Here is a 13,252-nt window from a genome sequence, read left to right on the forward strand (position 1 = left end):
AAGTTCTCTTAATGAGGATGTATAAATTTCGGATTACGGGGCTCCTGTCTGCTCCGGCTCTGCTGTCTTTGCTCAGCGTTGGGACCGTTCGGCACGCCACAAACTCGAACACCTGCTGCTTTGATTTCATGCGAGTCCCAGCCGTACGGAGCATCTGATGGCATCATTTGTCATCTCATGTTTCGTCCATCACGTCGCCGAGCATTGAGTGATAAATGAATATCGGTGAATTATTGATCCGCGCAGACTTCAAACTGAGGCGCAGATCAGTCATTTTGATAGCCTGCTACAGAGGTCATGACTCTAGCCGCTCTCTTCTTGAAACCTGAATCTTTGAAGTCCACCACAGATCTCGAAGTGAGAACTGTGATATTTTGCCAGCACGGCCTGCCAACTGATATGAGCTTCTTCTCTTTTTTTTTTCTTCCCGTTCATCAACAGTTAACTCGATTTGTTAAGATATCATGACATACAACCTCTGCTATTCGCTGGACACTTTTCATCCAGCGTGCCTCAGAGTATCACGTATATTTTTAGGAATGACTGATGTGGCTGCAATGTTAGCTTGGACTCGTCTTCTTTAAGCTGTACTGCTGGCAGTCATTCTCAAAGTATTGAATCTTAATGAGCTGAGACACTGTCGGTTGACCCTGATTGCCTTTAGTGAAACATGTGCTGCCTATACAGGCAATTCTTCAACCTAAGGCAACACAGTTTAAGTGACACAACAAGAGTGATGTCGAGAAACGGGAATTCAGAGTCTTTAAAGTCCATGTAAAGGTAATTTTGAGATTTCTTTCAAAATACATTAAATATATTGTAAAATAGTTGTTGAAAACACGTGAAAAGACTTTGAACAATATGTCACTGAAATGTGGAGTTAGAGGTTTAAAGTTTTCAGTCTCAGGATTTTGTGGGCGGTCCTTAAAGGGTGGCTCGATGACACGCTGAGGCCACCCTGAGCAGAGAGATAGATTCTTCTTTGGTCTGACAAACTCAAAACACATTTTTATTCTGACTTTACACAGACTTTAATCTAATAAAAGTGGACGCTGTACACATTTCATGCTTTTTCAAGTTCACAATTGTACGTGAATTTAAATATCCAAGCATTTATTGAAGAGAAAAATCTGTTTCTGCTCACTTTTCAGTCATTTAAACACTAGTCGAGAACCAAATGACCTCAAAAATGCCAACTGCCACACTAACAAAGGTAGACAATGACCTGTGATTCATAGGGCAACTTTCAGGGTCAGTATAAAGTGTCCAAATCTAACACTTTCTTGTGAATATCAGTTTATTGCTTCAGTTATTTCTCTTGACTGACAAGTTGACCTAGAAGTTGTCGCTAGTATAGCTGTTGGCCTGAGTTTGACTGTGGCTATCTCTGATTTAAATATATATTGACTTTCACTCATCATAGTTGACATAAGCACATTATGTAGATGATGTTTAATCCATCTGCAACATTTGCCCCACGCTCCTTCCATTAAAGCATACAGGACCAGATTAGCCCGGGCTGTAGTAATCACACTTTGGTGTGGACGATGCATTTGGGAGGGGGTCGTCTGCGGACAGCCCTTCGGCAGATGTTGGTGCTGAGTGGGAAAAGTGATGGATTTCTCAACAGTCCTCTGGCAGGGCTCCAGCAGCTGAGAACCATCTTCACCAACCCTCCCCCATTCAACTACCAACCCCCTACCGCTGACTGTTATCTCTCTGCTCCAGGCTGCTCTGCTGCCACTTAACACACCAGGGCAGTAAAGGATGGACACGCAAGAAGACACAGACACACACACACACGCAAGCAAGCGCATAAACAGATAACACGCGCTGTGACCTGACCAATATATTGACACGTTAATGTTGTATTAGAGACTTATCGTGTAGGCATGATGATAACGCCGCTTTAAAGTCACTGTAAATGATTTTAGCCCAGATTTTTAGATTAGAGAGTCATAACTCAGTCAAATCGGAAAACACACGTCCATGAATCAGCTTAAAAATCACAGAAAAGAGACTCTCCTTCTCAATCCAGAACTTGCCTGAGAATCACTTGTCTCCAGAATCAAAGAAATCTCAAACAGCAAGGGGGGGTGCAGTTATCTTTACATCCATTTCCATAACAGCTTATCCTTGTCAGGGTCGCAGGGGGCTGGAGCCGATGAGGCAGGGGTGCACCCAGAAAAGGTCACCAGTTCATCACAGGGCTGACAAACAACCATCCACGCTCACATACACACCTATGGACACTTTAGATTCTTTATAATTTCAGTCTTATAATTATCACCTGTGTCTGACCCAAACATTCTACTGTACAAAACACCTGATCGCGTCACGTTTCCTCGTGAAAACCAGCAAAATGCCGTGTAGACTCAAACCTCGCCCGACCCAAACACACCAGTCTCCCGCTGCATTTTGTGGCATGTTTTTCTGTGTCATGACTCAGTCACAGCCCTGCAGGTTCTGACACATTCAGCCTGTGGCGGAAAACATTGGTGCCGATGTATCAGTGATATCGAGGGCAGCGTTAGCCTGGAGGACAGCGAGGCAGGTTGTCAGTAGGAAGGTCACCGGTTCACAAACCTTGACCGACTGGGAAAATCTGGGTGACGTGCCCTTTAGCAAGTCACTTAACCCCTGATTGCCAAAGGGAAGCTTCTTCTTCTTCTATTGTCCGATTGTAGTAGACTATGGTTGTATTAGGAAGCTTAAACCTGCAACTACAATTCATTGCTGCAAAATAACATCCCTATATCAACTTTCGCTTCACGAATAAATGTCAGAATCATAATATTGCCCTTGCAGCTCGTAGCTTTCCACCCACATCGTTGAATAGAAGATTGAAGCTTTGAAATGCTTAACGGACGCAGCAACAGATGTCAGGGATAATGATGCGATGCAACATTTTCTAACTGTTCTTTTATGGACTAATCTTTGTTGCGGGCTGCCCCGAGGCTATGACCCGACGTGCCCTCTCTAAAGCTTAGTGGACACATTTGTATTTATGATGTTTCTATAATCTTTCACAGTATTCTTTTCATATTAAACATTTATTACCAGTTTGTATTTGAATGATTTCTCTACAGCTGGTAGTGTCTTGGCAACCAAACATGACAAAACAACTCTAAAATGCAAATTCAACACATTCACAATTCAACACTTAAGAGAAATGGACTGAAATTATATCAAAATGTGTGCTGAAGGTGTTTTTTGGTACAATTGTGCATGGAAACTAGAGGTTGATTTGGTTCGGAGCAGGAAAAAGCCGATTAGTCAGCTTATTTAAGAACTGTAAAGAATGTAGTGGATGTAACAGCTTTACTTGAAATATTATATCTTCAAAAGCTTTACTCCAATTTGTGCTTTTATGTCCACGTTCCCTGAGTCCCACTGTAAATATAAAAGAAGAAGCTTGTCACTGGCTCCTTTTGAAATAAACCATCTAAACGTTCTTAGGCGTTCCTCAGGGTTCTAATCTGGGCCCGGTGCAGATTCCCAATTATCAGCGTTAATCTTTTCATTGTCCAGAGCCCTCTCTCTCTCTGGCCTGCTCAGTGAGGCAGCAGACACACTCCAGGCCCTCTGCTTCCCATGTGAGCGCAGAGATTCTGCCTGACATCAGACATGGGACGCAAGCTCCGGCAGCATGAAGGGTAAAAGGTCGAGACTTGACCACCCCGGGCAGATAAAGCAGCCTTTTCATGTGTGATCAGCCCACAGCCTAAAGACAAATCCCTCAGTGCGCTGCCTTTGAACTTCACTGCAACTGGAGCGAGTCCCCCTGCTTTGGCACGGTGGCTAACGAAGGCTGCGAGAGAACACACACCTCTTTTATTATTGAGCTAAATGATGTTACCAGCACCTCTACTCTGTGTAATTTAAATCCGAATAAAAAAGAATGAATGTACAACATATTAGGAACACCCACTCTTCTCAAGAAGTACACTAATGAGGTGATCCAGGTAGAATTCATTATGCTTTACTGATCTCTCTTATTAAATCTGGGCCAGTCAGCAGAGAGGAGATGAAGATAAAGAGCAGCAGAGGATTTGAACATGGTTTTTAGAAAACGATTGTGCTGAAGAGGTTGGAACTGAATATCAGAAGGATGTTGCCAACGGTTTGTACATTCAGTTCCTGCAGCTTCACTGTAGATTTCCTTTCCTTGTAGATACAGGCTCTGGCAGCCTCCACTTCTTCATCAAGCCTTTTTACAAAACAATTATGACACTCATTACACCCTCTTTCTTCAATCCCCCCACCACCACCCTTCCCCCCCTTCCAATCTCTCCCCATCAAGTGCATAATTCATAAGCAACTCCTCGCCAAAGCAAAGCCAATTGCATCCACTCTAAACGAGCACGGCGCAGCGCCCACAGCAGCAGCAGCAGCGGCGGCAGCACAAAAGGAATGTCAGTCTCATGACGGACTATTTTGCATTCTTTGTTTCATTAGAATGGATGTAAATACTGGGCGTTCTTCTTTCTGCCGCTCTCCCAGGTGGAGGGAATGCAGACAATGCCGGAGAGCTGGTGTGGTGTCTGTATACTCGCGGCTTTTCCAGATGCTTCAGTGCTGTAATGCTGCCACTTGGCTCCCACTGTCGTGTGTGTGTGTGTGTGTGTACACACAGTCTGTATGTATATATAGAGCGCTATTTTTAAATCTGATCCACAAATAGTAGAAACGGGGCCTAAAACCGTCCTCGCCTCTGTTGCCATTCCTGGGCCTACTGCCGCCTTCTCATTCATTCATGAGTTTGCATGAATTTGCAGGAACAGTCCGGGTTTTCTCGCTCTCCGCTTTTGCCCTTTTTGAAATTTGAAATTTACAACATAGCCAGTCTTTTTTTTTTTTTTTGATCAGGCAATCATCAGCACATGGCAGACCACCCTTATTACATGGTTAGTTAGATGCACGGCTGAATTTTTTTTTTTTTTACACTCTTCATCTTTTCTCTGTGTCGCATGAAATTAGGTCAGCGTTCAGCTTAGGTAATAAGGCATAATGTTATTACTGGGCTCCAAGCGGCATGGGCCGGCTTGTCGTTATATTGCTGAATGTCATCAGTGGGTATCTGCCCACTCGTACCTGCTTTGTGAACATCCGTCCTGAGAGTCCCATCGTGTGTTTGGATGTTTTTTTTCCGTGGTTAATTTTAAGAATAATATGCAGCCGAATGCAGAAACTGTTACATCACTCTTGCCGCTGTTGGCACACAGTTATGTCAAACACAAACTTAAACCTGTTCCCTGTCAAGGAATCAGCACAGAGCAGTCTGGAAATGAAAAAAATAAAAAATGAACGTATGTAGAATCCACAGACTCGATGGCTCCTCTTCGCTCTGCCTTCGATTGTTGGGAATCACATTCGGCGTGTCAGGCGGCCCCGACCGGGCAGCCGGTTGCCGCGGGCGACCAGCAGATCAGTGATGTGGCGGTGATGCCTCTAATGAAGCTGACACAGCACAGCCTCCCCTCCTCGCGGGCCCCTGAGGGCCTCCCACTCTGTATGGAGCATGGCAAACACTCCCCCCTCCCTCCTCCCTCCATGCCTTCATGTTTCAATGTGCTTCTGATTTGATGGCGCCTCAGATGCATTGCTGCATCGTTTATTCCCTTGTTGTGTATAAGGGGTGAAAGCAAATACAGCGTTTGTAATAGCGAAAGTGGGTCACGGTATACAAACAAAGCCTCTCTCCCCCGTCTCTCTCAGTCTGAATGTTTCTGTGTTGTTGTTTTTTTTTCAGGAGCTGCCCAGCTGAGGTGAAGGGGAGGGCAGAGGACCCCAGTTCAGCCTGAGTGTGGATGACCTGCCCCCAGGAAAACAGGACCATGATCTGAAGAGGGCGTCGCACGCCGAACCCTGCTCTTCCTCTCCTCCTCCTCCTTATCTTTTTTTTTTTCTTTAAATTAACGAGTCGACAGCCTCCCTGCTTCCAGCAGAGTCACCTGCACGTGGGAGGACGAACCCAAAGAGACATTTTAAGGAGGAAGAAACACAACGAGAGCCACCCGTGACCTCTGACCTCGCCACTCCGCCCCCCCTCCCTTTTGCCCCCTCCCTCCGCCGCAACACCGGAAACATGGGGAGGAAAAAGATTCAGATTCAGAGGATCACCGACGAACGCAACAGACAGGTTAGCGACCAATTAGAGAAGCCGGCAATATCTGAGTGCATAATAACTTCCTGATTTAAGTCACTTCGGTTAGCAGCTGCGTCTGTGACGAGCAACTTGATTAGAGCGCCGTCGGAGCGTCAATAACACCGAGACAGGTGACAAATGAAAAGAAACAGCTGAATAAATTAATGAAGATGCAGACGCTCTCATACAAGACTTAACAGGGATTAAACGAGCAAACGATTGATGGTAATAATCCTGGATTAATAAGGGTGGATGGGTATGTCTCCAGGTTTGGTGGTGGAGCAGGTTGTGGTTCGACATGAGAATACATACTTCTACATACTAATACAATACTTCGACACGAAGGGTTAACTGCAGCAGATAACGACATAATTTAATTTACCATCCAGAGTCGGATCTCTTCTGTAGATATCGCCGCTGCAACACAGATGAGACTGATGTATTATATGTGATGTGTCTGTGTGATTCTTTCATTATGTTCACTTAATGATACACAGCGACGACGGAAAGTTTGCCTCGTCTGATTACTGAATAATTACTTTCTCTCTTCTCTTTCTTTTATCTCCACTGGCACCAGAAATACAAGCAGCAACCCGAGCTGGTCACTCACAGTTCTGCTGTTCGTGGAGCTCGAGTTAAACTTTTGAGATGGTGCACATCAGCTATGACAGAACCCCTTAATACACAACTATAAATGCAGCTGAAGACAACATTTACAAACAGTTTTCTTTTCTTTCTTTGCAGCAAATTGGTCTACATAATTAGCATGAATAATAGTGACAGTTAAAGCGATATAACGCCGTAACCCCACCGGGCACGTCTCAGCCGCAAAACTGTTTTGGTCCGTTCTCCACACAACTTGAAATCCCACCGAGAGCATTGCCCTAATTTATATGCTTCTAAATCTGTAAATATGCTACGTTAAATTGTTCATTTGTTTCCCTTTTGGCTGTTTTTACGATCGTACGTTTGCACAGAAGGGTTTTATTTTGAAAATTGACTGGATTCTCTGTCTGACTACCGGCCAGATCGATACTCTCTTGCCTTAACTGAGGAAAAAAGACAATACATATTGAAAGTACAATGCATAGGTGCTTGTTTAACAAAAAGTGTTCTCACTATGGTATAAAAAGAGTTTATAATTAGTCACACACAGTCTGGTACCGTGCAGCAGCACACAAACATTTTATCAGTTTGTTTGTTTACAGGTTTCGTCACGATGGCGCCCATTGTCGAGCTTGAAATGACACAGTTAACCAATAAATCTAATGTTTGACTGGCTTGAACTCCCTGAATATCTAAATGTTCCTCTCATCCATCCTGCTCAGATCTAAGAAAGAATAAATTTCCACTCCTCCGCGACCGAATTCCATTGCGGTGACAGCAAACTGTAACTCATGCGATAACAAATTCCCACAGGGATCTTTTTTTTTTTTTTCTTCTGTTTTCACATGTCCCATGTAGCATGAACAACATAGTGGCTGTTCTCTCGGCAGTGGCACAACAAAACAATATAATAGCGTCGTGTTTTATGAGGCTCACATGACTCACGCCGAGCGATCACGGGGTTTCTCAGACTTCTTCCGCCCTACAGTGAAAAAGAGCAAGAAAGTATGATATTCCACAAAAAAAAAAAAAAAGAAGTCCCTCTGGTTACATCAATGGCATTGTCAGAGAGGATGAAAGGGTAAATGATCCATCTAAAATGAGTCAACTGGTAAATGGGCTTCGCTCCATTGAACAGATTGAGTAATGGATTTGACGTGCCCACCTTCAAAAGCAGAAAGAGAAGAAAAACAAGACGGAGAGAGAGAGAGAGAGAGGCAGAGGAAGAGAAACAAGGTGCCGGGCTGAATAAGACCCGAGCCAGTGTGAGAGCAGCGATCTGGCCGTAGGGTTCGGAAAAATCATCCTCACTTTTCCCCCCATCAATCTTAGCAGGTTGCATTTCCATAAAGGAGAACAAACGGCGCCTGCAGGGGGTCAGCGGAGTATGATGGCTTGTTACTCATCAGTACACAATTGGACATAAAGGAGCAAGAGGAAGAGGAGGAGAAGGAGGAGGAGGGGAGGTGCAAGTATTTCTGGTCAGGCAGGCTCCGGTTAATGGAGCCAGCGTTTTGTATCAGGTTTGTCAATAAGGTGATGCTCTCTGCGGTAATACACAGAATCAAAGATTACTCATTGACCGCGATCAGGCGTTTAACGAGCAGCAAATGGTTTCTTAATCACTGCTGCAAACCCGAGGTGACGCCCGTATCGAACCAAAACTACATTAGACCTTTTACATTTCACATTTTAAACAGTGAAACAGGATTCAGCAGAATTCAGAACAAGTCCGCTGTGTTTGAAGTGGAACAGATTTATTAAGCCCGTAAAGAAATAAGTGCTTTTTTCACATGCTTGCACGGTGTTGCTTCAGCTAATGAACAGTGCAGCTTCTCAAAGGGAAATCAAATGAAATTTTTTTTGGAGTACATGCAGCCCGTCACCCTCCTACGTGTTGATTCAGTGATGCTGCCATAAGCTCCGCAAAATAAACAGCGTTCAGAGTGTGGGCCCTGGCTGGAAACATGACAGCAGCTCAAATACCAGATTCTTTTTTTTTTCTTTATAGAGACAAAGACACATGAGATAAAAAAAATTGCGAACAGGTCTGGAAATGTTTGTGATTGTACATCTGCTTTCAGAGCTTTCTGCCAGAAAGAGGCCAAAACTCAGCGTTGACGTATTACTTTAACCTAAACCATGATCGTAATTTGTGGCCTAAACCAGATTCACTGACTTTGTTTGACACAGGATGTGAACTCTGGTGTTCTGGGTGAAAGTCCTGTGTGTGTGTGTGTGTGTGTGTGTGTGTGTGTGTGTGTGTGTGTGATCCATTCAACCACCACGACTGCCTTCTTCTCTTTCCATGCCGTTTATAGAAAAACCCCCAAATCCGACTATAGATGCACTTCAAACACGGAGAGATGAGAATAGTTTGAAGTGGAAATAACGTGTACATATCTCACAAGAGTTTTGCAAATCTAGGATTTACCCTCCAGACAGAGGAATGACAAGTAAAGGCTGTTCAAAGTACATGAAATGCAGTTGCAGATTGTGAGGAGTTAGTTCAGGTATTCAGGGTTTCAGCATTAAACGTCCTATTTATTTTCTACCACAGTGTCAGAAAATATCTGTTTCTTTCATAAAGAGTCAGAGGTACAAGACAACTACGACTCACAGGATGCATTTGGAACAAATGGCACAAATCATCAAATCACTCAGCTTAAAATGATGTATTCCCTCCACTGTCACCGACCTCACGGTAAAGATTACACAAGAAACCAGTTTATACAGTTTCCAGTTTAAACCAGTTCATTTGCAGATTCTGGGATCCATTTTTCCCCAAAACAAGAACTTAATTTGCTGCAGCTGAGGCTCATGGGTATTGTAGTATTTAAAGCCATCCCAACCTAACTGATGGAAACATTTGAAATCTACTGTTTGCTTGTTCTTAAAACGAGTATTAAACTTATCTAAGTTTGTGTTTCGATTTGATTTGACAACTTCAAGCAGCAGACCCAGCAGCCAGCTAATATCACTGACTAGTCCAGCAGCAGTCAGCCCAGCTCGGCGTCTGTCTTTCAGCCTTTTATTTCACCAAGCTCTCACCAACCACTAAAAGTCAGTCCGGGATTCACTCTTGTCCAGCTGCTTCTTGTTTCCCACCCCAGGGGCCTGAAAACCTCCTTCTTCCAGCAGCAAAAACTCTGAGCACCCGGTCAAAAACCAAGTTTGAATAATTTACCTAGAAGGTTCATCTGTTTCTATCTTAGGGTACATTGCAGTGTGAAGTTGAAGTTGAAGAAGCTGCTGGTTGCCTTTCTAAATAATCATTTGCACTTTAACCGAAAATAACATGAATGATGATGAACTCTTTAGTGTTTTGGCTGGTGTCTCCAAATACCAGGATCTCCATGAACCTCAGCTGTTGTTGCAACTAACTTACAGACACATGAAACACCAGTGTAAGCTCCAATGATTGGATGTGTTACTTTACTTCTCTCCATCCATTCCTATGTCCACAGGCTTGTAGCAGATATTTTTCTAACATCGTTTTTTGGACTGATGATTCAGTTTTATGTCCATCCAAGCCTTAAAAAAGTCGCCTAACATTGGAAATATGAGAAAATAGACCAGATAAACCTGAAAAATAAGGCTAAACAGGCAGGCAACCTTATAAAAAATTTGACTGAGACTTTGAGTGAGTTAAAAGCAAGTTTCATCCACGATAATTCATTCAAAATCAATCTGGAAAAGCCGCTCATGCTCGTGATCAACATCTAGTTATAGACTGTTCAGACCTGATTTGTGTGAGCGAGATCGTAAACTAGCAAATGAGAGAGAGGTTTCAGCTACAGGAAACAGCGAGAGGAGGTTGCGGTTGTCAGTGGTGGTTTCCTCATCCATCTGCCACACAACCACAACCTCGCCAAGACACACACACACACACACACACACACACACACACACACACACACACACACACACACACACACACACACACACAAATGAAACCACTCGCCCCCTTTCTTTCTTTCTTTCTCTCTCTCCTCGCCGAGGATGTCTTATTCTTCAGTTGCCATTGGTTACCTGGCAATTCTGTTCTTAATGTCAATTACCTCCAGCTTGTTTATCCTTTGTGGCAAACACCGGGATCGAAACTGAGACCCAAAGTCGGTACCCCACCGCCCACTTTTTATCTAAAGAAAAGAAGAAGAAGAAAGAGAAACAGGGCTTTTATCGGGACATTTGCAGTCATTTGGTTTGTTTTCAGCGCCCGGCCGGATGACCTTATAATTTGTTAGCAGGGCAGTTGTTGTTTGCAGCGGCTTGTCTCTTCATCACCGACCACTCTTGTCATCCTGCACAGCCGTAATTTCCTCCCTTTCCAACATCGCCACATAATTTATCTGCTCATTCTGTGTGTGAGAGAGGGAGAAGGAGAGGAGAGGAGGGGGAGATATGTAGATAGGCAGTGAGATAAAGATGGAGGGAGGGGGGGGCAAAGAGGGAGAGAGAGAGCGAGGGAGGGAGGGAGGTAAGATGATGGTAGCAGTGTGTGATGAGGTGGGAAACAGGGGGCGGAGGGGAGGCAGGAGGGGAGACGGTTGCCCATGGATACGACCCCGATATAATTTGATTTGTGGCAGCAGGAAGCAATGAGTGAGCGAGCGCGAAAGGAGGGAGGAGAGGAGAGGGGGAGGAGGATGTGGGGGAAAAAAAGCGAGAGAGAGAGAGAGGGGAAAGGAAGAGAAAACGAGGACGAGGAAATCAGCGACGGAGGAGGAAGATAGAGAGAGAGATAGAGAAGGAGGGATGAGAGAGGTTTAGACATATCGGCGCGCCAGAGGAAAAAAAAAAAGAGATACGAGAGATGAAGTGATTGTGAGAGAGAGAGATGGAGAGATTGAAGGTCTCACATGGCTGCTTTTCTAGCTTTCATCCTCGATATCTTATCTCCTTGCCGCTCTGTCTTCTCCTCTCTTTCTTTCCACATTCAATTCAATTACATTCAGTTCAAACCTGCGCTGCAGGCGGCCGAGAGCAGTCTGTGTCAGGTAAACCAGCAATTACAAGCTCTGAATTCCTCATTTTAATATCAATTTATCATCAGCACGTTGATTCGCAAACTGTAAACAATGAAGACTTAAAAGACTGTTGGTGTCCATCAGCCTCTGAACTTTATGTGAGATCTGTAAGTATTAAACCAAATCATCTAAGATCTGTGTTTTGATTCGGTTTGTCAACATCAAGCAAGGTCACCAACACACGACACAGCCAACCAACCACTAAAAGTCAGTCCCAGATTTACTCTTGTCTGGCGGCTTCTTACTCGTCCACTCTCTCTCCTTAGCTTCCTCTGTCGACTTCCTCTTCACCTCTGCCATTACGTCCATAGAAACTGCCCAGCTCCTGTTCTGGCACGACACTGCCGCTGTTCTCCGTCAGCATTCCCCACTGGCTCCAGGGGAGTGTTGGTGTTTGTCGGCTTTCAGGTTTTCAGGTGCCAGTGGGTGATGCTGATGCAGCAGTTTACTTTACTGTCCAACATGAAACTCTACATAAATATGATCCAGTTTCACCAAAATCAGTGAGTAGTTGGTGGTAAAGTGTTGCATTGTTTGAATAATGATTGCTCCGCTCATACAAACCGTCTAGTTGTACCCTCGCCTCTCGCAAAGCGAGGTCACTCTAAACTCTTCTCTGTGGTCGTCCCCAAATGGTGGAATGACCAACGGCTACAAGAACAGCAAGCGATGTTGGTAACGAAAGGCCCGGAAATACGTCAATTTTCTCTATAATGCGTTGATACAACTCCGTATGTCCCTTGTAAGTGCACACCTTAGAGTCAGCAGCGGGTGATCTGAAGTTGGATCGAATAGTGAGAGTCACCAATCACTGTTTACTATATAAGTGTCCATTAACCATTAAAGCCTGATTAGTTTGCACGTAAGGGGCAGGGCGGCCGAGAGCAGTCTGTGTCAGGTAAAACCAGCAATTACAAGCTCTGAATTCCTCTTTTAATATCAATTATCATCAGCGAGTTGATTTGCAAACTGTAAACAATGAAGACTTAAAAGATGTTCATAGTTGAACGTATGGTGAATCGTTAAGTATAAACCAAATCACTAAGATCTGTGTTTGATTCGGTTTGTCAACATCAAGCAAGGTCACCAACAACAACGACAACAACCAACCACTAAAAGTCGTCCCAGATTTACCTTGTCTGGCGGCTTCTTACTCGTCCACTCCTCTCCCTTAGCTTCCTCTGTCAGCTTCCTCTTCACCTCTGCCATACGTCCCTGAGAACTGCCCAGCTCCTGTGTCGTGGCACGACACTGAAAACGCGCGCAGGGAAGAGGAGAGGGCGCGGGGGAAAAAAAAGAGAAGAGAGGAGAAAAAAAAGGGAAAGGAAGAATCTGTAGTTTCTCAACAAACACAGTCGACCTAACACTCCCCACTGGCTCCAGGGGAGTGTTGGTGTTTGGTGGCTTTCAGGTTTTCAGGTCCAGTGGTGAGCTGATGCAGCAGTTTACTTGAAACTCTCATCAATAT

General features: G+C 44.3%; 1 protein-coding gene across 10 annotated transcripts in view; it reads left to right on the top strand.

Annotated features, from left to right (window-relative positions):
- mef2d (myocyte enhancer factor 2d) overlaps nt 1-13,252 on the top strand; it is a 93,254-nt gene that overhangs the window by 29,193 nt on the left and 50,809 nt on the right. For all 10 annotated transcript variants that reach the window (XM_019277297.2, XM_019277292.2, XM_019277300.2 and 7 more), the window contains exon 2: nt 5,753-6,142. In XM_019277297.2, the coding sequence (XP_019132842.1) occupies nt 6,089-6,142 (54 nt within the window). In that variant the 5' untranslated portion in view covers nt 5,753-6,088. The remainder of the gene's footprint in view (nt 1-5,752; nt 6,143-13,252) is intronic.

The sequence above is a fragment of the Larimichthys crocea genome, chromosome XIII, assembly GCF_000972845.2.
Source record: "Larimichthys crocea isolate SSNF chromosome XIII, L_crocea_2.0, whole genome shotgun sequence".
Lineage (NCBI taxonomy): Eukaryota > Metazoa > Chordata > Actinopteri > Sciaenidae > Larimichthys > Larimichthys crocea.